This window comes from Ranitomeya variabilis, chromosome 3, assembly GCF_051348905.1.
Source record: "Ranitomeya variabilis isolate aRanVar5 chromosome 3, aRanVar5.hap1, whole genome shotgun sequence".
Classification (NCBI taxonomy): domain Eukaryota; kingdom Metazoa; phylum Chordata; class Amphibia; order Anura; family Dendrobatidae; genus Ranitomeya; species Ranitomeya variabilis.
Window position 1 is genome coordinate 613,219,563 of NC_135234.1, and position 27,312 is coordinate 613,246,874.

Below are 27,312 nucleotides of genomic sequence, written 5' to 3' on the forward strand. Positions count from 1 at the left end.
TTCAATAGGTGGCAGCAATCTGAGAACTCACTTTGCTAACAGTCCGTCTTGTCTTGATAAAGACAGACTTAAACAGTTTTCTGGAGTGAGTAATGAGTTTGAGAGGCAGGAGAAGTGGCGGCTCATAAGAGGAGAAAAATGTATCTGAAAAAGATATTTTAAAATTTGTTATTTTTGCTTGTACTATCAACTTATGAAAGGTTTGTTGAAAGGTCAGTGAACATTTAAGAAATGGCCACAGACAAACCTCTGGATGGTTTCATAAATCCTAGACTCACCCCTTTACTGTATGTATCCAGTATTTTGTGTGAGGTCTTGGAGAACAGTTTTCCAATTTATGCGTCATAACATTTAACCTCGCCTTTGCCCCAGTCACTTTTTTTAAAAAAACAAATTAAAAGAAAGCAATGTAACACTATAGGAGAATTGAAAACCTCAAATTTACTTAAAAAAAAAAACAAACAAAAAAACCTGGCAGATTATCAATTTACGTAATGTAATAGTCAAAGCCGCAGCAGAAATGTGTAACACATGGCTCACAGTACACATAAAAGAGCCAGTGCACAAACAGGAACCGCACTGAATCAGCTGCTGCTCTTTATGTTGTTCTAATGAGGACCATGCAAACAAACTGGGTGTAATACAGAACAATTATCTACAAAACAGAGCAATAGAGGATGGCACAAAACTGCTGCATGATTAGAACCTTGCCAGTCGCAGGGTACAGGGAGATTAAAAACAAAAATGATACGCAAGTGCAGTCAGAAATGCATTTGCCTGTTCTCTAGTCATCCACCACTGCCAAGAATTCACTAATAGAGTCCTGAGAATATCGCAGGAAGACCAGGACGCAGAGACACCAATATTAGGGAACTCCCACACTGCCCATGCTTTTCTGGTCAGGACTAGGGTTGAGCGAAACGGGTCGATCATTTTCAAAAGTCGCCGACTTTTGGCTAAGTCGGCGTCTCATGAAACCCGATCCGACCCCTGTGCTTGTCGGCCATGCGGTACGCGACTTTCGCGCCAAAGTCGCGTTTCAATGACGCGAAAAGCGCCATTTCTCAGCCAATGAAGGTGAACGCAGAGTGTGGGCAGCGTGATGACATAGATCCTGGTCCCCACCATCTTAGAGAAGGGCATTGCAGTGATTGGCTTGCTGTCTGCGGCGTCACAGGGGCTATAAAGGGGCGTTCCCGCCGACCGCCATCTTACTGCTGCTGATCTGAGCTTAGGGACAGGTTGCTGCCGCTTCGTCAGAAGCAGGGAGAGCGTTAGGCAGGGTCCACTAACCACCAAACCGCTTGTGCTGCAGCGATTTCCACTGTCCAACACCACCTTCGGTGTGCAGGAACAGTGGAAGCTATTTTTTTTTTTTTTTCCCCTCAGCGCTGTAGCTCATTGGGCTGCCCTAGAAGGCTCCGTGATAGCTGTATTGCTGTGTGTACGCCACTGTGGAAACCAACTGCTTTTTTCAAAGCACATATCCTCTTGTTCCTTCCTTTCTGCACAGCTATCTTTTTTGTTTGTCCACACTTTTTATTTAATTTGTGCATCAGTCCACTCCTATTGCTGCCTGCCATACCTGGCTTACATTACTGCAGGGAGATAGTAATTGTAGGACAGTTTTTTTTTTTTTTTGTTTTTTTTTTGTGGGAGATTAAGATTGGCATTTCTGCTACAGTGCCATCCCTGTGTGTGCCATCTCTCACTGAGTGGGCCATAGAAAGCCTATTTATTTTTTCCGTGATTTGTGTTCTAAAATCTACCTCAACACAGAAACACTACATCAATCAGTGGGAGAAAAATATTGGCCTCAGTCAGGGCTTGTGTGCCACTGCTGTGTGTGCGCTATCATTCAGTGGGCTATAGCAAGCCTATATTTTTTTTTTTTTTTTTTTTTTAATATTATTTGGTTTCAAAAGTCTCCCTGAAAAAAAAAAAAAACCTAAAAAAACAGTGGGAGAGTAATATTGCCCTTTCAGCTTGTGTGCCAGTCTTGACTCCTGGGTGTGCCACCTCTCTCCCTCTCATTCAGTGGGCCATAGAAAGCCTATTTATTTTTTTTTTTAAATATTATTGGGTTTCTAAAGTCTCCCTGAAAAAAACAAAAAATACATAAAAAAACAGTGGGAGAGTAATATTGCCCTTTCAGCTTGTGTGCCAGTCTTGACTCCTGGGTGTGCCACCTCTCTCCCTTTCATTCAGTGGGCCATAGAAAGCCTATTTTTTTTTTTTTAATATTATTTGGTTTCTAATTCTCCCTGAAAAAAAAAAAAAAACCTAAAAAAACAGTGGGAGAGTAATATTGCCCTTTCAGCTTGTGTGCCAGTCTTGACTCCTGGGTGTGCCACCTCTCTCCCTCTCATTCAGTGGGCCATAGAAAGCCTATTTATTTTTTTTTTTAAATATTATTGGGTTTCTAAAGTCTCCCTGAAAAAACAAAAAATACATAAAAAAACAGTGGGAGAGTAATATTGCCCTTTCAGCTTGTGTGCCAGTCTTGACTCCTGGGTGTGCCACCTCTCTCCCTTTCATTCAGTGGGCCATAGAAAGCCTATTTATTTTTTCCGTGATTTGTGTTCTAAATTCTACCTCAACACAAAAACACTACATCAATCAGTGGGAGAAAAATATTGGCCTCAGTAAGGGCTTGTGTGCCACTGCTGTGTGTGCTATCTCTCATTCAGTGGGCTATAGCAAGCCTATTTTTTTTTTTTTTTTTTTTTTTTTTAATATTATTTGGTTTCTAATTCTCCCTGAAAAAAAAAAAAAAACCTAAAAAAACAGTGGGAGAGTAATATTGCCCTTTCAGCTTGTGTGCCAGTCTTGACTCCTGGGTGTGCCACCTCTCTCCCTCTCATTCAGTGGGCCATAGAAAGCCTATTTATTTTTTTTTTAAAATATTATTGGGTTTCTAAAGTCTCCCTGAAAAAACAAAAAATACATAAAAAAACAGTGGGAGAGTAATATTGCCCTTTCAGCTTGTGTGCCAGTCTTGACTCCTGGGTGTGCCACCTCTCTCCCTTTCATTCAGTGGGCCATAGAAAGCCTATTTTTTTTTTTTTTAATATTATTTGGTTTCTAATTCTCCCTGAAAAAAAAAAAAAAACCTAAAAAAACAGTGGGAGAGTAATATTGCCCTTTCAGCTTGTGTGCCAGTCTTGACTCCTGGGTGTGCCACCTCTCTCCCTTTCATTCAGTGGGCCATAGAAAGCCTTTTTTTTTTTTGGTTTTTTTAATATTATTTGGTTTCTAAAGTCTCCCTGAAAAAAACAAAAAAAACATAAAAAACAGTGGGAGAGTAATATTGCCCTTTCAGCTTGTGCGCCAGTCTTGACTCCTGGTTGTGCCACCTCTCTCTCTCTAATTGTGGGCCATAGAAAGCCTTTTTTTTTTTTTTTTTAATATTATTTGGTTTCTAAAGTCTCCCTGAGAAAAAAAAATAAATAAATTAGGTGGGAGATTAATATTGACATTAGTGCTTGAGTGACAGTCCTGCGTGTGTGTCATCTCTGTGATTTTGTGCCACAGAAAACAGAGTGTGTAACATTGTGCCTGATTTTCCTTGTGGTCTCACCAACCTGTTAAGGGATATTGAAATCATACTGAAGTTATAGCTCACCGTGTAAGTTGTTTGATAGCAACAAATAAAGTTACTTTGGTTAAGATTTTAAAACAATGAGGAAGTCTGGTGCAAGAGGTCGTCGTGGGCGTTCATTGTCAGCTGGTAATGATGGTAGTGGTAGTGGAGCATCAGGTGGTCGTGGGGATAAAAATATTCCACCTAAGTCTGGAGCTGTGGAGCCAGTTTCGTCGTCAGGCTACACAAGGCCTCGAACGCTCTCTTTTCTGGGAGTAGGAAAACCGCTTTTAAAGGCGGAGCAGCAACAGCAAGTTTTGGCTTACATTGCAGACTCAGCCTCTAGCTCTTTTGCCTCCTCTTCCGAAACTGGTAAATGTAAAAGCAGCGCGTCGCTTGTGGATGTTCACGGTCAGGGACAAGTCGCTTCCTTGTCCTCCTCAGCAAAAACTACAACAAGAGAGAAGGATGCAGCAGGCGACACAACGGGTCACTCCATGGAGCTCTTTACACATACCGTCCCTGGCTTAGAAAGTGAAACATTTAACAGGCCATGCCCATTACAAGTATATTCTGACATGGAGTGCACTGATGCACAGCCACAGCCAGAGTACTATGCTGCTCCTTTGACTCAGACCACCACATTGCCCTCTCAGGGTACAGATCCACAATCAGACCCTGATGAGACTATGTTGCCCCGCCACGAACGCTATACCACCGACCGACACAGTGACACAGACGAAGTTGCACACGAGCTCGAAGAGGAGGTAATAGATGACCCAGTTATTGACCCCGATTGGCAGCCATTGGGGGAACAGGGTGCAGGCGGCAGTAGTTCAGAAGCGGAGGTGGAGGAGGGGCCGCAGCAGGCATCAACATCGCAACAGGTTCCATCTGCCGGGCCCGTATCTGGACCAAAACGCGTGTCAAAGCCAAAACCTGTTGGAGCACAGCGTTGCCATCCGGTTAAAGCTCAGTCTGCAATCCCTGAAAAGGGATCAGAGTCTAGGAAGAGTGCAGTCTGGCATTTTTTTAAACAACATCCAACTGATCAGCGCAAAGTCATCTGTCAAAAATGTTCAACTAGCTTAAGCAGAGGTCAGAATCTGAAAAGTCTAAATACTAGTTGCATGCATAGACACTTAACCACCATGCATTCTCAAGCCTGGACTAACTACCAAACGTCCCTCAAGGTTGTAGCACCCTCGGCCAATGAAGCTAGTCAGCAACGCAACATCCCTTCCGTCACTGTAAGGCCACCATTTTCCGCACCACCGGCAGTATCTGTGCAGGTTTCTTTGCCAGCCAAAAGCAGTCAGGGTCAGGGAATCACCAGTTTTGTAGGAGGAAATATTGCATGTAGGGCACCGGCGGAAACAATACCGTCTCCAACCGTCTCTCAGTCTGCCATGTCCACCGGCACACCCGAAAGTTCCACGATCTACAGCTCTCCAGTCCAGCTCACCCTACATGAGACTCTGGTTAGAAAAAGGAAGTACTTATCCTCGCATCCGCGTACACAGGGTTTTAACGCCCACATAGCTAGACTAATCTCGTTAGAGATGATGCCCTACCGGTTAGTTGAAAGCGAAGCTTTCAAAGCCCTGATGGAGTACGCTGAACCACGATACGAGCTACCCAGTCGACACTTTTTTTCCAGAAAAGCCATCCCAGCCCTGCACCAGCATGTTAAACAGCGCATCGTCCATGCACTCAGGCAATCTGTGAGTACAAAGGTGCACCTGACTACAGATGCATGGACCAGTAGGCATGGCCAGGGACGTTATGTGTCCATCACGGCACACTGGGTGAATGTGGTGGATGCAGGGTCCACAGGCGACATCAATTTAGGGACAGTTGTGCCTAGCCCACGGTCTAGGAAACAGTTGGCTGTAGGCGTTCGCACCCCCTCCTCCTCCTCCTCGTCCTCCTGCAGAAGCTACAGCTCTTCCACAGAACGCAGTCGGCCAACCACTCCATCGGCAGATGACACTGTTGCACACCAGTTGTCCCATTATGGGCCAGCTACTGCCAAGCGTCAGCAGGCTGTATTGGCTATGAAGTGTTTGGGCGACAACAGACACACCGCGGAAGTTCTGTCCGAGTTCTTGCAACAAGAAACGCAGTCGTGGCTGGGCACAGTAGATCTTGAGGCAGGCAAGGTAGTGAGTGATAACGGAAGGAATTTCATGGCTGCCATCTCCCTTTCCCAACTGAAACACATTCCTTGCCTGGCTCACACCTTAAACCTGGTGGTGCAGTGCTTATTGAAAACTTATCCTGGGTTCTCCGACCTGCTCCTCAAAGTGCGTGCACTTTGCTCACATATCCGACGTTCGCCTGTACACGCCAGCCGTATGCAGACCTATCAGCGGTCTTTGAACCTTCCCCAGCATCGCCTAATCATAGACGTTGCAACAAGGTGGAACTCAACACTGCACATGCTTCAGAGACTGTGCGAACAGAGGCGTGCTGTTATTTATTTGTGGGAGGATACACGGGCAGGCAGTAGGATGGCAGACATGGAGTTGTCAGGTGTGCAGTGGTCGAAGATACAAGACATGTGTCAAGTCCTTCAGTGTTTTGAGGAATGCACACGGCTGGTTAGTGCAGACAACGCCGTAATAAGCATGAGCATCCCCCTAATGCGTCTGCTGATGCAAAGTTTGACGCACATAAAGGAGCAGGCGTCTGCACCAGAGGAAGAGGGAAGCCTTGATGACAGTCAGCCATTGTCTGGTCAGGGCAGTGTACAGGACGAGGTAGCGGGCGAAGAGGAGGTGGAGGACGAGGAGGATGATGGGGATGAGTATATTTTTAATGCGGAAACTTTCACGGGGGCACAGGAAATTGGTTGCGTGTCACGGCCGGGTTCTGGTTTTTTGAGGGACACAAGTGACGTAGATTTGCCTGCAACTGCCCCTCAACCAATCACAACCGGAGATTTGACAAGTGGAACTTTGGCCCACATGGCGGATTATGCCTTACGTATCCTACAAAGGGACACACGCATTACGAAAATGATGAACGATGACGATTACTGGTTGGCCTGCCTCCTTGATCCACGCTATAAAGGCAAATTGCAAAATGTTATGCCACATGAGAACTTGGAACTAATATTAGCAACCAAACAATCAACTCTTGTTGACCGTTTGCTTCAGGCATTCCCAGCACACAGCGCACGTGATCGTTCTCACACGAGCTCCAGGGGGCAGCAGACTAGGAGTGTTAGGGGTGCACACATCAGAAGTGGCGTTGGACAGAGGGGTTTTCTGACCAGGTTGTGGAGTGATTTTGCTATGACCGCAGACAGGACAGGTACTGCTGCATCAATTGAAAGTGACAGGAGACAACATTTGTCCAGTATGGTTACTAACTATTTTTCATCCCTTATCGATGTTCTCCCTCAACCGTCATTCCCATTTGATTACTGGGCCTCCAAATTAGACACCTGGCCAGAATTGGCAGAATATGCATTGCAGGAGCTTGCTTGCCCGGCAGCAAGTGTCCTATCAGAAAGAGTATTCAGTGCTGCAGGGTCAATATTAACCGAAAAAAGGACTCGTCTGGCTACCCAAAATGTTGACGATCTAACATTCATTAAAATGAACCACAACTGGATTTCAAAATCTTTTGCCCCACCTTGCCCGGCCGACACCTAGCTTTCCTATGAAAAGCTCTTGCCTGTGAATTACTTTTCTAATGTCTAATTTGCTGCTGCAGATTGTACAGCATACGACATGTTTACACCTCCCTAAATGGCCAAACTCCCCACACGGGGCCGTGGTATCGCGACTTGGCGCAAGCACCCGTGAGACTGCTGTTTGTCTGAAGAGGTGGGTGTGCTCGCTTTTGGTTGACGGCATTGCTACTGGGTCCCTCATAGTACAATGTAGTGTCTCTGGCGGTGGTGGTGCGCACCCAACGTCAGACACACCGTTGTAACATGAGTGGCCCTGGGGCGGTCCCGCCGGCCTCAAGAGAGTTCCCCCCTACCCCAGCTCAAACTGGGCTGTACTACGTGCAAAATTATGTCGCACAGCTCCACCAATCTTTAGTCTATTCGCTGACATCATTCAATGTCTGGCACTGACAATACAAATTTGTAGACATCTATGATGCAACTTAAAGTAGTCTGTGTCTGTGTCCTATATTGGCACCATTAAATAGTTACTGCCAAATTACTATGTCAGAAACACAGCAGATGAGCCCACCCCTGTACCTAAGTATGCCATCTTTTTTTTTGTTTTGGTTGTTTTGCGAGACATTAACATCTATTTATATTTTGGGAGTACTGGGACAGACACTCCTTGCACTACTCCTCCACTCAGCACCAAGCTGCCTGCCCGTGTATCCATGTAACCGCTGTAAAACTGCCATGAGCCTATTGTTTGTTATTTTAGGCCTTTGATAGCCTGTCTGCGGTCCCTACTCCTCCACTGACCACCAAGCTGCCTGCCCGTGTATCCATGTAACCGCTGTAAAACTGCCATGAGCCTATTGTTTGTTATTTTAGGCCTTTGAAGCCTTTCTGCGCTCCCTCCTTCCACTAGTCCTCCACTGACCAGACCACTGCTGCCCGTGTACCCCTGGAACCAATTTTAAAGTGCCTACAGCCAGCCCATTTTATTGTGTTAGGCCTTCGAAGCCTGTCTGCGGTCCATACTTCCACTAGTCCTCCACTGACCAGACCACTGCTGCCCGTGTACCCCTGGAACCAATTTTAAAGTGCCTACAGCCAGCCCATTTTATTGTGTTAGGCCTTCGAAGCCTGTCTGCGGTCCATACTTCCACTAGGCCTCCACTGACCAGACCACTGCTGCCCGTGTACCCCTGGAACCAATTTTAAAGTGCCTACAGCCAGCCCATTTTATTGTGTTAGGCCTTCGAAGCCTGTCTGCGGTCCCTCCTTCCACTAGGCCTCCACTGACCAGACCACTGCTGCCCGTGTACCCCTGGAACCAATTTTAAAGTGCCTACAGCCAGCCCATTTTATTGTGTTAGGCCTTCGAAGCCTGTCTGCGGTCCATACTTCCACTAGGCCTCCACTGACCAGACCACTGCTGCCCGTGTACCCCTGGAACCAATTTTAAAGTGCCTACAGCCAGCCCATTTTATTGTGTTAGGCCTTCGAAGCCTGTCTGCGGTCCATACTTTAAATACTCCTCCACTCACCACCAAGCTGCCTGCCCGTGTATCCATGTAACCGCTGTAAAACTGCCATGAGCCTATTGTTTGTTATGTTAGGCCTTTGATAGCCTGTCTGCGGTCCTTACTTTAAATACTCCTCCACTCACCACCTAGCTGCCTGTGTATCCATGTAACCGATGTAAAACTGCCATGACTGCCTACTGTTTGTTATTTTAGGCCTTTGATAGCCTGTCTGCGGCCCCTACTTGCAATACTCCTCCACTGACCACAATGCTGCCTGGAGTGCCTGCCTGTGTATCCATGTAACCGATGTAAAACTGCCATGACTGCCTACTGTTTGTTATTTTAGGCCTTTGATAGCCTGTCTGCGGCCCCTACTTGCAATACTCCTCCACTGAGCACAATGCTGCCTGGAGTGCCTGCCTGTGTATCCATGTAACCGATGTAAAACTGCCATGACTGCCTACTGTTTGTTATTTTAGGCCTTTGATAGCCTGTCTGCAGCCCCTACTTGCAATACTCCTCCACTGACCACACCAATGCTGCCCGTGTACCCCTGGAACCTATTTAAAAGTTCATAGAGCCTAGTTATATATTTTATTTACTATTAATAAGGCCATGATGGACTACGCTGTACCACGCTACAAGCTAACCAGTCGACACTTCTTTTGCGAGAAAAGCCATCCCAACCCTCCACCAGCATGTAGAAGACCGCATTGTCCATGCACTCTGGCAATCTGTGAGTACAAAGGTGCACCTGACAACAGACGCATGGACCTGTAGGCATGGCCACGGAAGATTACGTGTCCATTACGGCGCAATGGGTTAATGTGGTGGATGCATGGTCCACAGGGGACAGCCTACTAAGTCTGTCTGCAGTCCCTAATTCAAATTGTCCTCCACTGTCTAAATCGGAACTTCCACCTTCTGGCTTTCGGCCTATAGTATCAGAAATTAAACTGCATTTGGCCTTCAACTTTGGTTAGGGCCTACTAACGGCTTCTGCCCCTCCCTGGTGTTGTCCTCAACTAAATAAAGCTGAGCTTCAACCTTCCGGCTCTCATTAAGTGGTTTTAAAAAAAAAAAAATTGGTGGTTAGGGCCTACTAACGGCTTCTGCCCCTCCCTGGTGTTGTCCTCAACTAAATAAAGCTGAGCTTCAACCTTCCGGCTCTCATTATGTGGTTTAAAAAAAAAAAATGGTGGTTAGGGCCTACTAACGGCTTCTGCCCCTCCCTGGTGTTGTCCTCAACTAAATAAAGCTGAGCTTCAACCTTCCGGCTCTCATTAAGTGGTTTTAAAAAAAAAATGGTGGTTAGGGCCTACTAACGGCTTCTGCCCCTCCCTGGTGTTGTCCTCAACTAAATAAAGCTGAGCTTCAACCTTCCGGCTCTCATTAAGTGGTTTTTAAAAAAAAATGGTGGTTAGGGCCTACTAACGGCTTCTGCCCCTCCCTGGTGTTGTCCTCAACTAAATAAAGCTGAGCTTCAACCTTCCGGCTCTCATTAAGTGGTTTTAAAAAAAAAAAAAATGGTGGTTAGGGCCTACTAACGGCTTCTGCCCCTCCCTGGTGTTGTCCTCAACTAAATAAAGCTGAGCTTCAACCTTCCGGCTCTCATTATGTGGTTTTAAAAAAAAAAATGGTGGTTAGGGCCTACTAACGGCTTCTGCCCCTCCCTGGTGTTGTCCTCAACTAAATAAAGCTGAGCTTCAACCTTCCGGCTCTCATTAAGTGGTTTTTAAAAAAAAATGGTGGTTAGGGCCTACTAACGGCTTCTGCCCCTCCCTGGTGTTGTCCTCAACTAAATAAAGCTGAGCTTCAACCTTCCGGCTCTCATTAAGTGGTTTTAAAAAAAAAAAAATTGGTGGTTAGGGCCTACTAACGGCTTCTGCCCCTCCCTGGTGTTGTCCTCAACTAAATAAAGCTGAGCTTCAACCTTCCGGCTCTCATTATGTGGTTTAAAAAAAAAAAATGGTGGTTAGGGCCTACTAACGGCTTCTGCCCCTCCCTGGTGTTGTCCTCAACTAAATAAAGCTGAGCTTCAACCTTCCGGCTCTCATTAAGTGGTTTTTAAAAAAAAATGGTGGTTAGGGCCTACTAACGGCTTCTGCCCCTCCCTGGTGTTGTCCTCAACTAAATAAAGCTGAGCTTCAACCTTCCGGCTCTCATTAAGTGGTTTTAAAAAAAAAAAAATTGGTGGTTAGGGCCTACTAACGGCTTCTGCCCCTCCCTGGTGTTGTCCTCAACTAAATAAAGCTGAGCTTCAACCTTCCGGCTCTCATTATGTGGTTTAAAAAAAAAAAATGGTGGTTAGGGCCTACTAACGGCTTCTGCCCCTCCCTGGTGTTGTCCTCAACTAAATAAAGCTGAGCTTCAACCTTCCGGCTCTCATTAAGTGGTTTTAAAAAAAAAATGGTGGTTAGGGCCTACTAACGGCTTCTGCCCCTCCCTGGTGTTGTCCTCAACTAAATAAAGCTGAGCTTCAACCTTCCGGCTCTCATTATGTGGTTTTAAAAAAAAAAAAAATGGTGGTTAGGGCCTACTAACGGCTTCTGCCCCTCCCTGGTGTTGTCCTCAACTAAATAAAGCTGAGCTTCAACCTTCCGGCTCTCATTAAGTGGTTTTAAAAAAAAAATGGTGGTTAGGGCCTACTAACGGCTTCTGCCCCTCCCTGGTGTTGTCCTCAACTAAATAAAGCTGAGCTTCAACCTTCCGGCTCTCATTATGTGGTTTTAAAAAAAAAATGGTGGTTAGGGCCTACTAACGGCTTCTGCCCCTCCCTGGTGTTGTCCTCAACTAAATAAAGCTGAGCTTCAACCTTCCGGCTCTCATTAAGTGGTTTTAAAAAAAAAAAAAATGGTGGTTAGGGCCTACTAACGGCTTCTGCCCCTCCCTGGTGTTGCCCTCAACTAAATAAAGCTGAGCTTCAACCTTCTGCTCCAAATTACCATTTTAAAAAATGCAATAGGCTTTTCCGGCCTACTAAAGGTGTCTGCCCCTCCCTGGTGTTGTCCTCAACTGAACAAAGCTGAGCTTCCACATTCTGGCTTTCGCCCTATACTATCAGATATTAAACTGCATTTGGCCTACTAGTGTGGTTAGGCCCTTGAAACAGTGTCTGCTGCTCTTGGGTTTGCTACTCCACTGAACAAAGCAATGCCGCCTGTTTAGTCCTGTTACCAATTTTGAACTGCATGTAGCCTACTTTATTCTTTGGCCCTATATCTGTTTCCTCCTCATCCTGCCCATTGCCCAGCCACTGCTAAATGAGTCTGCTGGTACATTGACCTAGACCACTACATTCCCCTTGTACTCTACACAGCCAGAATCTGACCCTGCTGAAAGTAAGGTTCCCCTTCCCGCATGTTATACCACCTTACACAGGGACAAAGAGGAAGGTGCAGATGAAAGTGCAGGTTCCTTCATCAGGTGGGGGGGCATACTCGTTGGCGACGTCACTGGCACAGGGCCCCTCAGAGTACGCAAAAGTGTCGCTGCTGGTGGGAGGCGCCCCCGCCATGCAAACACACCGCCGTACTTTGAGGGGCCCTGTGCCAGTGGCAATGCGAACGAGTGGGCCCCCCCTGCTTGCTCAGGATCACAGCACTTGCAACTTTTAAATACTTACCTTTCCCTGCAACACCGCCGTGACGTAGTCCGCATTTCCTGGGCCCACGAAAAACTTGAGCCAGCCCTACTCCCCCCACAACTTTCCCCCAATTCCTTATGCCCAACTATTATTATACAGTTAATTAAGATTGGCAAGCTTCAGAAACAAGAATGGATGTTTTTGGCATTAAAATGGGCACTGTAGGTGTTTTCCTGGCCTCCACTCACTGCCGACTATGCTTCCCCATTGACTTGCATTGGGTTTCGTGTTTCGGTCGATCCCCGACTTTTAGCGATAATCGGCCGACTGCACTCGACTCGACTCTGGACAAAATCGGGTTTCCCAAAACCCTACTCGATCTTAAAAAAATGAAAGTCGCTCAACCCTAGTCAGGACCATTTTATGTCTTCTGCCAGTAGCAAGATATCAGCAACCGTTTTACCCACTTATGACAACGCTCTCTGGTATTGTGGTCATCATAGGAATGATAGACCCTGACAAATATGTATATTGATCTGAGCAGCGATACCAAATAGAAGCTGGATCCTATGTGGCTTCCAAGAGCGACCGTGCGCCTATGACAGCACCGAGCGGTCAGTAATGATGCAGGAGGACCAAGGGCACATGGGCTCTTCCCAATGACCGATAATGTGACACGGCAACACAAGGAATGAAACTGGAGGCTTCAATATCAACCCTGTGCTAACACTCCATTCTCTGCACGGCATCTGTCACTGGAGCAATCACCATCTCAAACACTTCTAGTTTATCACTACAAGGATAGATGACCAATTCTAGCCTAAAGAAGGATGTACAGCACTCCACGCTTGGATGCTCGGATAGGGTTCCACCCGAATGATATGGTTATGAAGAATTGACACTCAGATGCATAAATACAATTTTATTCTTGAGAGAATCCAAAATAAATTAAGTGATGCTGTGGTCCATAAATCAGACCTTCGTCAGAAACAGATTGCTGGTGAGAGTACCAAGCTCTTTAAAACCATTCTAGGATAGATCAGCAATACCAGATTAGCGGGTTTCCAACACCCAGAATCCCACCCGACCAGCCCGATGTAAGCAGATGAACAGCACAGCTCGTCCAGCCATTTAGTGTCCGCTGCTGGTTCTACAGATCAGATATACTCGTCTGTAAGCTCCTCGCCATTTCGGCTGGGGAATGGGGGGGGGGGGGGTGAACTGGTAGCACGTACAGACTCAGACATTGGGCACATCTAAAGTGAAACTTGTGGGCATAAACCTTCGTTTGGGATAAATGCATTACATTGTTTTATGAATGGCAGGAACGTGGGTATTTATTTAAAGGATTTATTAGGTGAACAATTATCCATTATTAACTTGTGACTAGGAGGAAAGGGTCGTCCAACCACTGGGAGCCGCATTGATTGGCAGAATGGGAACTTGTATCCCAATTAGATGGAGAAGCAGTGACATGCTTGATGTTGCTCCATCCATTCTCTAGGGGGAAGCCAAGTGTTGTGCTCGGCTTTTTCTGGCAGCCCCATAGGGAATGAATGAAACCCTCGTTGGGCGTCCAACCTGCTACTCCATTCTGTAATGGGGGATACAAATTCTGTGATTTCCTGATCAGCGCAACTCCCAGCTGTGGGAAACCCACTGATCAGCCAGTTAGTGCTTATACTGTAGATTAGTAAAAGCTTGTTTTCACATGACAACTCCAAACGCTAAAGATGGACGCTTCAGAAAACTAATAGAAGGGCTCCTAGTTATAATCACAGCCTGGCTATATGACACTACCTGGACAGTAGAGTTCTATGAAGTGTGGGCCAGGGACCAAGCAGACCTTCCCCCACGTATGTACTAGGAATAGGGCCATCATGTAAGTGACACTTACTCCATCAGTGACTATAAATGCTGCATGACTAGATATGTAGGATTTCACATGTAGCTCTTTTTCATACGTTACAGCTTCTGCAATGTATCTGCTCAGCGCTTTGTTTTATCGCTCCAGGCAAGTTAAAGCCATTTAGCTGGAATGTAGGTGAAGCTGTCTTTCTGCATACAAGCAATTGAATCCTTTACATCCATTTCTCCATGTGTGGTTCATCTAGGGATCACGAAGAAGACTTAGCAGGCCTATCCTGTAATACATACACTGCCCATATACTGTAAAGTGTAAACCTGGGCGCTGTCATTCATGAACGAGAGAGATTAGTAATGGAAGATACAAATGCTCAAGGCTCCATCACTTGCGTTTACTGCACATCAGACCGTGGTGGTCCGCTTTCAGTGAAGGACATGCATGGCAGCTCCTCACAGAAACACATTACAGAAGCTTATCAGCAAATTCAGGAACTGGCAGGTTCCTATAAATCAGATATTCAAAGGGGATTTCCTACATTCACAATTTAAGACGTGCCATGCAAATTATATCGGAGGTCTAGCACTGGGGACTGCTGCTGGTTTACTGTACCTTCAGCTAATACCACTTGTCTGAGCTTCTGCCCATTCATTTCAGATATTAGGGGAAAGGAGAGGGGTCTCAATACCCATGGCCTCACTGACCAAAAGTTGGTTGAAAGGGTAGGTAGTCTAAAAGAAATCTGACATGGCAGCATACAGTGCATACGGGCCTTCAAGACGTTAGGTGGAGACCCCAACAGTGGAAAATGGAGAATACTTTGATTTTGGAAATATTTAAAATAAGGTGCAGATGGAAACAAATAACCAGGGAAGAAAGGGACAGAATAAAAATAAGATGTAGGGGTAAAGTAATAGTAGGCTGGATTACAATATTATAAATAGAAAGTTGTAAAAACGTATATGTGCTGTGCTGGCAATAAATAAAAAAAAAACAAATATGGACGATTAGTGAAAATAAATATAGACCCAGATAGAGAAACAGGTTCAATGTAGGTATATCAGAAGATATGGTGCAAGTAAGATATGTAAAGTGACTGTGCTTATAGTATCACTTTAAATCAATAGGGACCACATGGTGTATAGCAAGAGTAGCCACAAAAGTAGTGTGGGATAAGAACATGCTGCCAAAAGTATCAAGTTAAATGGTATCTGTTAAGGAGTGGAGAGAAGGGTCATCACTCATCAGTTGTCTCGTCGATGCCCCCACCCAGACACGCGTTTTGGCGTCTGCCTTCATCAGGGGTGGACGCATCCACTGCACAACTGATGACCCTTCTCCATTCCTTAAGGGTATGTGCACACGTTCAGGATTTCTTGCAGAAATTTCCTGAAGAAAACCGGAAATTTTCTGCAAGAAATCCGCATTTTTTTTTTTGCGTTTTTTTTTTCCGTTTTTTTCGCGTTTTTTTTAGCATTCTGCAAGCGTAATTAGCTTGCAGAATGCTAAAGTTTTCCAAGCGATCTGTAGCATCGCTTGGAAAACTGACTGACAGGTTGGTCACACTTGTCAAACATAGCGTTTGACAAGTGTGACCAACTTTTTACTATAGATGCAGCTTATGCAGCATCTATAGTAAAAGATAGAATGTTTAAAAATAATAAAAAAAATAAAAAAATGCTTATACTCACCCAGACATCTCCTCACCGGCGTCCGGCTCCTCTTCCTATAGCTGGTCTGTGCGCACAGGACCTAGCGTGACGTCACGGTCACGTGAGCGGTCACATGACCGCTCACGACCAATCACAGGACAGTGACGTCATCGGCAGGTCTTTCGCCGCACACCAGCTACAGGAACCGAACGGCAGCGTGCAGTGGAGGCGGGAAGACTGCGCGGGACATCGAGGGTGAGTATAGGACTGTTTTTTATTTTAATTCTTATTTTTTGACCACTTATATGGTGCCCAGTGCGTGGAGGAGAGTCTCCTCTCCTCCACCCTGGGTACCAACCGCACATAATCTGCTTACTTCCCGCATCGTGGGCACAGCCCCGTGCGGGAAGTAAGCAGATCAATGGACCCCTAGGTGTGCGGAATCCCCTGCAATTCCGCATTTTAATGAACATGTTGCTTTTTTTTCCGCGATGCGATTTTTTCGCGGAAAAAAAGGCTACATTTGCACAAAAAATGCGGAATACACTTAAAATAATAGGAGGCATATGTAAGCGTTTTTATCACGTTTTTATAGCGAAAAAACGCGAAAAATACTGAACGTGTGCACATGGCCTAACAGATACCATTTAACTTGATACTTTTGGCAGCATGTTCTTAACCCACACCACTTTTGTGGCTACTCTTGTTATACACCATGTGGTCCCTATTGATTTAAAGTGATACTATATGCACAGTCACTTTACATACGTATATTACTTGCACCATATCTTCTGATATACCTACATTGAACCTGTTTCTCTTATGGGTCTATGTAGATCAGAAGATATGGCGCAAGTAAGATATGTAAAGTGCCTGTGCATAGAATATTAGTTTAAATCAACAGGGAACACATGGTGTATAGCAAGTGTAGCCACAGAAGTAGTGTGGGATAATAACATGCTGCCAAAAGTGCCATGCACCATGTGGTCCCTATTGATTTAAGGTGATATTATATGCACAGGCACTTTACATATCTTACTTGCACCATATCTTCTGATCTACATAGACCCAGATAGAGAAACAGGCTCAATTTCACTAATCATCCATTTTTGTTTTTTCGATTTATTGGCAGTACAGCACATACATTTTTACAACTTTCTATTTATGATATTGTAATCCAGCCTGCTACTATTACCTTACCCCCACATCTTATTGTCAGTCTGTCCCTTGTATACTGCATTCATTTCAGTTATTTGTTTCCATCTGCACCTTACTTTAAATAATTTTGTAATCATAATTTTTCTACACAATTTGGTTTTTGTTTTTTTCTTTGTTCATGATTTATCCTTACCGATATGCCACCATACTATGTCCGTTGCACACATGTGGTGGTAAAAACACTTTTCTTTACTACATCGCTTATCACATCACTAATTTTACATGTGTACATTGTCTGAGAATTTTTTTTACTTATTCAAAAAAGTAGTGCACATGTCCGGTTTATTACTTGGACCGAGAAGTTTGGTTGAGGGGGGTGTTAAAAAAACAAACAAAAAACCAAAAAACAAAAGACCAAGCATGCTCAATTTGTCTCCAATATTCGGACTGCACATGGCCATTCATATCTATGGGTGCAAGGAAAACATCAGACCGCACAGACATCAGTCTATTTGTGAAAGTCAGACCAAACTCTGAATTGACAAACTGGAGAAACTTTTTTTTCTCCATCTCTGAGAAAATTGGATCACACTCTGATCAGAGTGTTTAGTATAATCCGACCATTTTTCTCGGATGTGATAAAAACCAAACAGACATGTGATGCTACCCTAAGGGAAAGTTCACATCAGCATACGAAAAATGGTTTGATTGTCAAAATAAAAAATACAAAAATTAAATAAAAAATAAAAAAATTTCAGCTGTATTGTCATCTATATGGCATCCAATTTTATACATCAGCAGTTAATAAATGTACAAGGCTATATTCAATTTCCTATGTATCCATAAAAGTCGGATGCTCCGTATGGGATCAGATTCTGCTTGTGCACAATAAAGTTTTAGCCAGTTTCATCTGAAATACACAAAAAACAAAAGTGTGTGATCTTATTTCCCCCACAGATATTTGGTGCCTATAAAAGAAATGATACCTGAACAGCCCAGGTGAATAACATTGGTCTGAGCGCCATGTGTGCGAGGCCAGTTTGTGTTTTCACGGACAGCGCTCAGACTGTAAATTCAGTGGTGTGAACAAATTCGCTTTACAAAGGGTTTCTGTTCTTGACATAATGGCATTTACCATTACATGGATCTATAGTGCCACAGGTTAAATCTGAGGCAACAATATGGCTATGTTGTGAATTTGAAGCACTGCTGCGCACCCCTAAAGCAGAGAAGATTGGAATTAAGACTCCACTCACTTGCTATGTACTTTGCTGATGATTTTTGGTTTCTGGACCGCAGACCTGTCACATGATTAATGCCATAGAACATTTTTGGGGAAAAAAAATATATATTTATCTGATTTAAACACCACCTATACAAAATGCCAGCCAGGAAAATAGGATCCCGGACCCTCAAATGTGCCATGTTCTTGGCAGATTGCCAGCGAATCTCCAATGTCAGTTGAGCAATGTCTACAAAGCTATTTAAAGCCATGGCCATGCTGACAATTAAATTCTTCAAGCAGGAGAACAGCTTCCTGAAAATACAGGCCAAATGAATGAATGCTTCGTTCATAGAAAGGTTTTTTGTTTGGTTGTTGATGCGATTGTGGAGGCCTACGTTCCCGAGGACAATAAGTCCCAGAAGTCTTTATCTACTGCATCAATTCTAAACATCACTTATGTAAAGGAGAGATCAGAGGAATGTGTTTAAGAAACAACAATAACTGTGCTATCAAAAGCAAGAAATGAGTGAAGACCAGCAATATGCCTGTGTAAAATGACCCACATTGCTACAATCATGCAAACATTGCCATTCTTGGACCAGAATGGTCATTGCTGCACAAAAGGGAGACAGATACCAAAAGCAAAAGGTTCACATACTTTTGCCTTGCTCATGTCATATTGGATCACTTTCCTTAAAGGGAACCTGTCACCCCGTTTTTTCCGTAGGAGATAAAAATACTGTTAAATAGGGCCTGAGCTGTGCATTACAATAGTGTATTTTGTGGACCCCGATTGCCCACCTATGCTGCCGAAGTGGACCCCGATTGCCCACCTATGCTGCCGAAATACGTTACCAAAGTAGCCGTTTTCGCCTGTCAATCAGGCTGGTCTGGTCAGATGGGCGTGGTGACATCGCTGTTTCTTCCCCCAGATCTTGCTTAGTTTTCCGTTGGTGGCGTAGTGGTGTGCGCATGCCCAAGTCCCGAATCCACTGCACAGGGGAGGGAAAAGAGCGCGATCTGCGCTATTCCCCTGGTGATCGGTGGGGGTGGCCATCTTCCTGTGGCCGCGCGTGCGCAGATGGAGTGTGCTCTGCTGCCCGGGGCTTCAGGAAAATGGCCGCGGGATGCCGCGCGTGCGCAGATGGAGATCGCGGCGGCCATTTTCCTGAAGCAGAGTTCGCATCTCGGCTGTCCTGGATAGCCACCTAACATTGTATTGGGGGTCACCAATACTTTCCTTGAATGCAAATGGGCATTTGCTAGCAAAGCCTTTTAAAAAGAGGACCTTTCACCAAATGTTGCCTTACAAACACTGCACTCCTGCAAATAGAAGCAGGAATGTACAGAAAACCCATTATATAGCTGCTGATACTACTAATCTCCATTCTATAGTGGAGATAAACATCACCAAATTTACTGGTGTCTAAAGTGCTAATTTTCTGATTCGACTGCACGTTTCCCTTTGTCCAGTTCTGTAGATTTGTACTTTCATCCCACTGAACCTGTCCAATCATAAGGCCTAGGTAAGAAAAAGTGGACGCCCACAATACTGACCAATGAGGTGAGAAGTGTGTGAGCGGTCATGAGACATTGTCTCACATGACTAGGTCAATAATACATCCCTCCTTTATGGCCCCGTAGATAAGTGCATACGTCCGAATCACGTTTTGCGAGGGTTCGGACGTAAACCCCGACAGGGCCACTGAACGGGTGTGTAGGCGCAATGTGACAGCGCCCGAATGCTTACCCTCAGTCCTCACGTGCCCTTGTGATGCTATTCGCTCTGATTCGGCTCTCCACCTCCTCTTCAGATACTGTACTCACATAAGGAATGGTGACATATAACTTATAACCATGTATAAGTATATAAGGAGCCAATACAAATATCTCTCCGAGGATCTGTTTATACCAAGGAAGGTGACGGTCACAAGGGGGCATTCCCTGCGTCTAGAGGGGAGAAGGTATTTCCACCAACATAGTAGAGGATTCTTTACTGTTAGAGCAGTGAGAATCTGGAATTCCTTGCCTGAGGAGGTGGGGATTATTAGGTTCTTTAGAAGGATGTAGAACTGGGGATTTATTCTGATGGAATATAGGCTGAACTGGATGGACAAATGTCGTTTTTTGGCCTTGCTAACTATGTTACTATTGATGAGAGCATTATACGGCTTCTATACAAATCTCTGGTTAGACTGCTACGCGAGACGAAATTTGGCGCACGGTCCTCGACAACGTATCCTTATTGACAACATACACTTTCTCAGCAAAAAGTCTGGACGGATACACTGGCATCTGTCCACCTTAGAGGCCCACTGTGTCAGTCTTGTGAAAAGGGGTCCAGAAAACCACTAACATTTATCCTGGAAGTTATTCCTGGCATAGAGGCTTACCGCTTTCCCAAAAGCTAATCTTGATGTGAACTTCCATGACTCCTATAAGATGGAGAATCTTAATGTTCTACAGTTTAAAGAGGTTTCCACTAATGGACAAAAATCCCAAATAGATATATTTACATTTACTTACGTTTCGGACCAGCATGTCTGGCTTCACTAATCCATCAACAAAATCCCAAAAGGCTGCATTGGACCCGCGGGATAACAATGTCATGCGACTGCCAGGAGACATAGTGCCGATTAGTGGTGATGGGTCAAGTAGGTTAGGTCTTATTTTATGTAGGACAGTTTAGCCGTTTAAAAAAAAAAAAAAAAAAAAAAAAGGATTGACCGCTAGTGGAAACTCCTTTAAATTTGTTTAAGGCTTCTTTCACACCTCATTTGTTTAGCGTCAGTCTGCTCCGACAGTGACAGATCGACGGATCCGTCAAAATTGTTGAGAAAACGGTTCTAACGGATGCGTTTTTTTTTACGGATCCGTTGCGACCGTTTTTTACATCCGTTGGAAACGTTTTTTGACGGATCCGTTTTTAAAAACAGAGGATCTCAATGTGATTGGCTAATACAAAGTACTTGGAAATGTGACTGGCTACTGGAAACTACTGGGAAACTATATATACAGTGTATTTACACCACATCTTTGAAAGGTTGTAGAGAAAGTGGCAGATGGAGTACTGGCGAATATTGTGAAGATATGTGCGGATTTCACTTTTGAGGCTAATCGGTTGGCAGTCATCATTCGGGACAAGGAGGAAGAAAGACTGCGCATCCTGCGGCAGCGGCGGAAGAGAAGGCTGTGGATCCATCCTATCACAGCCCAACGCATGACCCGTGGCGTTTATTCCACACTGTATATTGAATTGAGGGAAAATCCTGAAAAATTGCTGGCAGGGTCTGTCTTGCTGGCTGGCACGGTGTTCTCTCTCTGCTTCTTCTCTGCTTGATGGCACATTAAAGAATGAAGCCCACCTGTCCTGTTTATATAGTTTTGGGGTTGTCTGGGAAAAGTATCTACTTTTTGGAGAATGCTCAATTGAAAAAACGGATTGGGGCGATGGATCCGCCAAATGACAGATCGCGACGGATCCGTCGCCCATAGGCGGCCATTCTAGGGAATGGCGGACGCGACGGATCCATCACGAACCGCCATTTTGGCGCAGACAAAAAACGTTATATGTCCATCAATGTCTAGACGATGTCCGCCAAATCTCGACGGATCCGTCACATGGCGGATGGAACGGACGACCATCCGCCACAATCCATCGCTAATGCAAGTCTATGGGAAAATAGCGGATTCACAAAAAATGGCGGATCCGCTATTTGACGAAAATGGCGGATTCAAACTGATGCCAAAAGACTGAAGTGTGAAAGAGGCCTAAGGCATTAATACATTACATCTCCAAAGCGCTTCATAGTGCCTTCAGAAATTTCACAATATTTCATCAATATTCCTATGGAAAACTACATTTTTTTTTTTTTACTTTCAGGTCTTCATTACTGTGTTTTTTCCTTACTGAAGTCATTTGGTGGAAAATTCATTCTCATATCCATAGACTTCTCAGGGCTCTGTATGCTAAAAGAGTGTCCACACAACGCTTCGTTTTAAAGTGCTGAAAAGCTTTGTCACTCACTTTTCTATGTACAGCATTGCCACAATATGCATAAGATGGATTTTACAATGGAAGAAAAGGGCAGCATATACAAAGAATGGCATAAATGAGCAACCATCCGGGAAATACACAAGCTTATGAACTTGTGTGTATATCAAGCCGACTTCAAGGCACTCCAAGAGTATATATGTCAAATTAAGCCATAGGCCCTTTTGTTTTTTACAGTATTGGAAATTGCAGCAAATGAAGTTTCCTATACAGTTGCAAAAATAAAAAGTTTTCAAAACATTATAGCCAATGACCAAAATGTGCCACTGTAGGTGTGTACTTGTCAGAGCATAAGCTGCTAATACGCCTGCTGAGCCTTGTACCAATAATGATGCTACCATATGCTGTTGTAACGGGCGTTTGGCTCATTCATTCCATTTCTACCATGTTTTTAGGTGGACGTGCAGGGTCTACCATAATATTCGCTTATCTTCTAGAAAACACAACAGTACTGAGAACAAGATTTGCACACTGTAGGGTATAGCTTGTGTGTAAGGCTAAAGATAGTATCAGCAGTGACAAGGAGCCGCCAGTGAACAGGTTTTCCTGGATGTCACATTTCTTATGTAACAATCATAACTTTTACACCAAGTCTGACGCTGCAGCATGGAACCATCCTATTCTTGCCATTATCATGTATTCAGCACAGTGTAAACATTCCCACATATACGGTAATTATTGCAGTAAATAGGGTCTCGTTCACATGACAAAGCACTAAGACTATCCTTTTGTTGGTCTACATTGGGCTGGTAAAGGCCAGTATACCTTTCCCATCGATTTTGGCCCAGCCTGTAATGTGTATTGGAACCTCCTGATCCCCACCATGACAGATTGCAAGGAAAAAAGGATTGGGCAGTTGGATTTCAACATGCCCAATGATTTTAGTTTTAGTGGACAAGAGAACATAATCAGAGAAATCAGTCAGTGGCTTAAAGGGGTTGTCCAGATTTGGGATGAAAGCCTGCAGACACTATGCGACTGCAGACTTCTGAATCCTGATAAGATTAGACGAGTGCGGCCTCGCTCAATGCACGTGATCTGAGGGAGGCCATGATCGCATAAGGTCGCCATCGCCCTGTGTGTGCTGTGAGTACGAAGAAGTGCAGCAACATGGTGAATGCAACTTTGATCCCAAACCTGAACAGCCCCTTTAAGGATCCTTTAATAGTCTGTTTATACAGACTGTGCTTAACAATGCACCCTGAATCATTCTTATTAGATAGCTCAGTGCACATAGGCCGCCATTGTTCTTGGCAAAGCGAGTAACGTTTATAAAAGGCAATGCGAGGCAGAGAACAGTGTTTTGTGCAGCACGAAAGATCTTTTCACCTGACGAACGAGTGGTTTCTACAAAACGGATGAACCCCACACACTCAAGTACTGGATATAGGAGTGCAAAAAAAAATCCATTAATATATATTATATATAATCTTCCAATTTTTACAGATACATTGCAATGCTAACGGCTATGTTCACATGTTGAATTTTTGCAGTTTTTATGCAAATTTTAAGCTGCGTTTTACAGTACCAGCAAAGTCTGAGATTTCATTAATCTCAAGCACACAAATTGGTTTTATTTTCCTGACCAATTTGGAACAGTGCTACGCTTTTGAAAACTGCAGCAGGTCACTTCTGTCAGCGTTCTTTCTGCGCATTTGCGTTTTTTTCACCCATAGGAAGCAATGGGTAAGTGCAAAAACACAGGTATCAGTTTTTGCTGCATTTTTGGTGCAAAAACCTAAGAAAGTTGCATCATGCTTTTTTGAGGGGCACTAAGGTTTATTAGCACACACAAGGGACAACAAAAACGCAGCAAAACCTGCTTTTTTTTGTATCAGTTTCGAGCAGGTTTTGCCTGCGGGAAAAAAAAACATAGCAAATACGCAGTGAGTGAACATAGCCTAGTTTCCCATCTTGTAAATTATTAATAGCTGCTGCAAAAAAATAAATAAATAAAAAATCGTCAGTTTCAACCAGAAAATTTGATAAGGTTGTGTGAACCTACCCTTATAGTGACTTCCGATTTTAAAGGATGCATAGTCCGTGTTAAATTTGGCAGATCTCTTCCTAAATCAGGGAAAATATTCCTGGCAGATTAGTTAATGGTAAGGCTCTGTGCACAGCGGATTTCATAAATGGCCAATAACACACTGATACAACTACTTTACATAGGAGCATTACAAATATTCAAAGCTTAAAGTGCACCATGACCGTCAATAATCTGTATAAAACAGAAAATCTGCAATGTAAAGACGCCAACAATGCGATGTACTAACTGCCTCATACTTTAACCGTCTGCATGGGCACATTTATATAGAGTTTTAGATACCAGATGGATTTTCATGTTTATTATACTGCAGGCAATGAACATTACTTATGTATAATATTTTTGAAGTTATTCCGCTACATCTCCATTATAGACATCAACATGTGCAAAGCCTTCCAGCACTAAAGGTGTTAACAAAAGGCTTTTGTTCTCAACCTCATTTGGCAACAGCATCATCAACATTCCCTGTATACAAAGAGGCGATGGAAATTCACCGGCTTATTTCTAGATCACAATTATAACAAGGAAGAGTCAATACTGCCGCTTGGGCTACATTACTAATGTTTCCTGAAATAAAAAGTCCTGGAAAACAATCCTAAAACTGGTTATTAACCATTCACACCACGCTGAAAATGACAATACTCAACGACTCCTTGATGGGGTGCGCAAGATGACCAAAAATGGGAGTCAAAATAGACATCTATTGGAGTCAATGAATGGTTGAAGCCTCAGGAAATAGGAGATTGATGCTGTATAATGACTGGCTACCTGCCTGGTGGGTTGTTACAGGTAGGATAAAACAGAACGCTACTGAAATATCCGGAAGAAAAGAGCCCGTTACCCATAGCTACAGATCCACTTTCATCTTCTAAGCTGCTCAGGGAAATTCCCATACAATTATGTTATACACAAGATATGTCAATTGTCTGATAGAAGCGGATCCAACCTCTGAGGCCAGCATCTATCTCAAAATCGGGATTCTGTCTTGTGCTGCTGGGAATGGAAAGGTCCGAGCATGCGCTGATCTATCCATTCACATGTAAGGCTATGTGCACATGTCTGGAATTGTCACAGAAATTTCAGCGGCAAATCCTGGAACTCCCTGTGACGGGAAATACGCATACAGAATTGGCATGCTATTCCCGCTAAACACCAGCGTTTTGCAAGCGTAATTAGCTTGCAGAATGCTAGCGTTTTCCAAGTGATCTGTAGCATCGCTTGGAAAACTGATTGACTGGTTGGTCACACTTGTCAAACACTGTTTGACAAGTGTGACCAACTTTTTATTATTGATGCCGACGAGTGTAGAAATCGGATAGCGCACGAACGGACGGTACAAGACCCATGTTATTCAGTAGAGCTGTTCGGTCCAACTGTCCAAGAGAAAAAAGAAAATTAAAAAGAAAAAATAAGCAGCAAGCACTACTTTCAAGTCAACAAGTGTGCAAAAAAAACAAAACAATCAAAAAAAAAAAACCACAGATTCCACATGGAATATCCAAGTATAATCTGATTTTTACAGATACATTTCTATTATAAACCTAGGAAACTGTATTAGGTCATTTACATTTTTAGTGTAGCTATATGAAAACAGGTCACACACTGATGTCAAATGGGCATCACATGGACAAAAAAAAAAAAAAAAGACACGAATGAAACCCGGATTTTCATACACTAGTCTTCAGCCATCCTCAGACACAGCCCTAAGATTTATTACCATCTAGGCTTTTCCCAATCATTGTAGACACAGCGCTGAACAAGCTCTGTGTATACAATATAGGAAGCGCTAGCTGCGCTTCTTCCTCTGGACCTCGTGTTGGGTCCTTGGAGACCCCATCAACACGGCTATTCAGTCAGGAGGCCAAAATCCCAAGACCAGTTACAGGGGAATATCAGCAATAAATAAAAAAAATTAAGTTAATATGTTCAAATGCATCTCCAAAAAAACTCTGTTTCTACCCCAACACCAAATAGAAAAAAAAAAATGAAGAATAGACATTTCCTTTAATTTTTTTTCTCCTGACATTATGGAAAAATGTACTGTACATACATTAACCAGTTTCATTTTCTGATACATTAAAAAAAATTCTCGTTTGGATACATATATATATATAATATATACATATATATTTATTCGTCTAAGGGTCACTTCCGTCTGTCTGTCACGGAAATCCTGCGTCGCTGATTGGTCGCGGCCGGCCGCGACCAGTCAGCGACGGGCACAGTCCGGCCACGAATTCGCCTTTCCCTACTCCCCTCCAGTCAGTGCCCCCATTGCGGTTTAGCAGTCCGTTAATGCTGCTATTAACCCTGTGTGACCAACTTTTTACTATTAATGCTGCCTATGCAGCACCAATAGTAGAAATATTTAATGTTAAAAATATATTTTAAAAAAAATCATTAGATTCTCACCTTCCGGCGCCTTTCCCACTCCTCGCGACGCTCCGATCCCAAGAATGCACTGCGGCAATGACCGGAGATGACATAGCGGTCTCGCAAGATGATGACGTAGCGGTGTCGCGGGACTGCTACATGATCACGTGTTATTGCCGCAATGCATTCTTGGGACCAGAGAGTTGTGAGGAGCATCGCTAAAGCCCTGGGCTGGATACGGGGGCCACCAGAAGGTGAGTATATAACTATTTTTTATTTTAATTATTATTTTTTTTTTAACAGGGATAAGGTGCCCACATTGCTATATACTACGTGGGCTGTGTTAGATACTACGTCTCTGTGCTATATATTATGTGGGCTGTGCTATATACTACTATACATATCTATCGCTGTCGTTAACTGCTTAATTTGCACAAAATGGTGCGTTTTAGACCCCTTTTCTTTCTCGCCTCAGGGACCAGTTCTAGACTGTGTTGGTTTAGCCTATTAGCCTATGTTCACATGCAGGGTTTTTATGCAAGCTAAAATCTGTTATTACAGTACCAGCAAAACCTATGAGATCTCAGAAATCTTATGCACACACTTGGTTTCTTTC

The 27,312-nt window shown here is 43.9% G+C and overlaps 1 protein-coding gene across 4 annotated transcripts in view; it reads right to left on the reverse strand.

Moving 5' to 3' along the window:
- The window catches only part of TSC22D1 (TSC22 domain family member 1), a 114,908-nt gene that overhangs the window by 75,861 nt on the left and 11,735 nt on the right, over positions 1-27,312 (reverse strand). Inside the window, exon 2 of one of the 4 annotated variants that reach the window (XM_077297354.1) lies at positions 24,039-24,343. The exons of the other annotated variants lie outside the window; for them this stretch is intronic. Within the exon in view, the coding sequence (XP_077153469.1) occupies positions 24,178-24,343 (166 nt within the window). The 3' untranslated portion in view covers positions 24,039-24,177. Of the gene's footprint in view, positions 1-24,038; positions 24,344-27,312 lie in introns of those variants that run through there. 4 annotated transcript variants of the gene reach the window in all.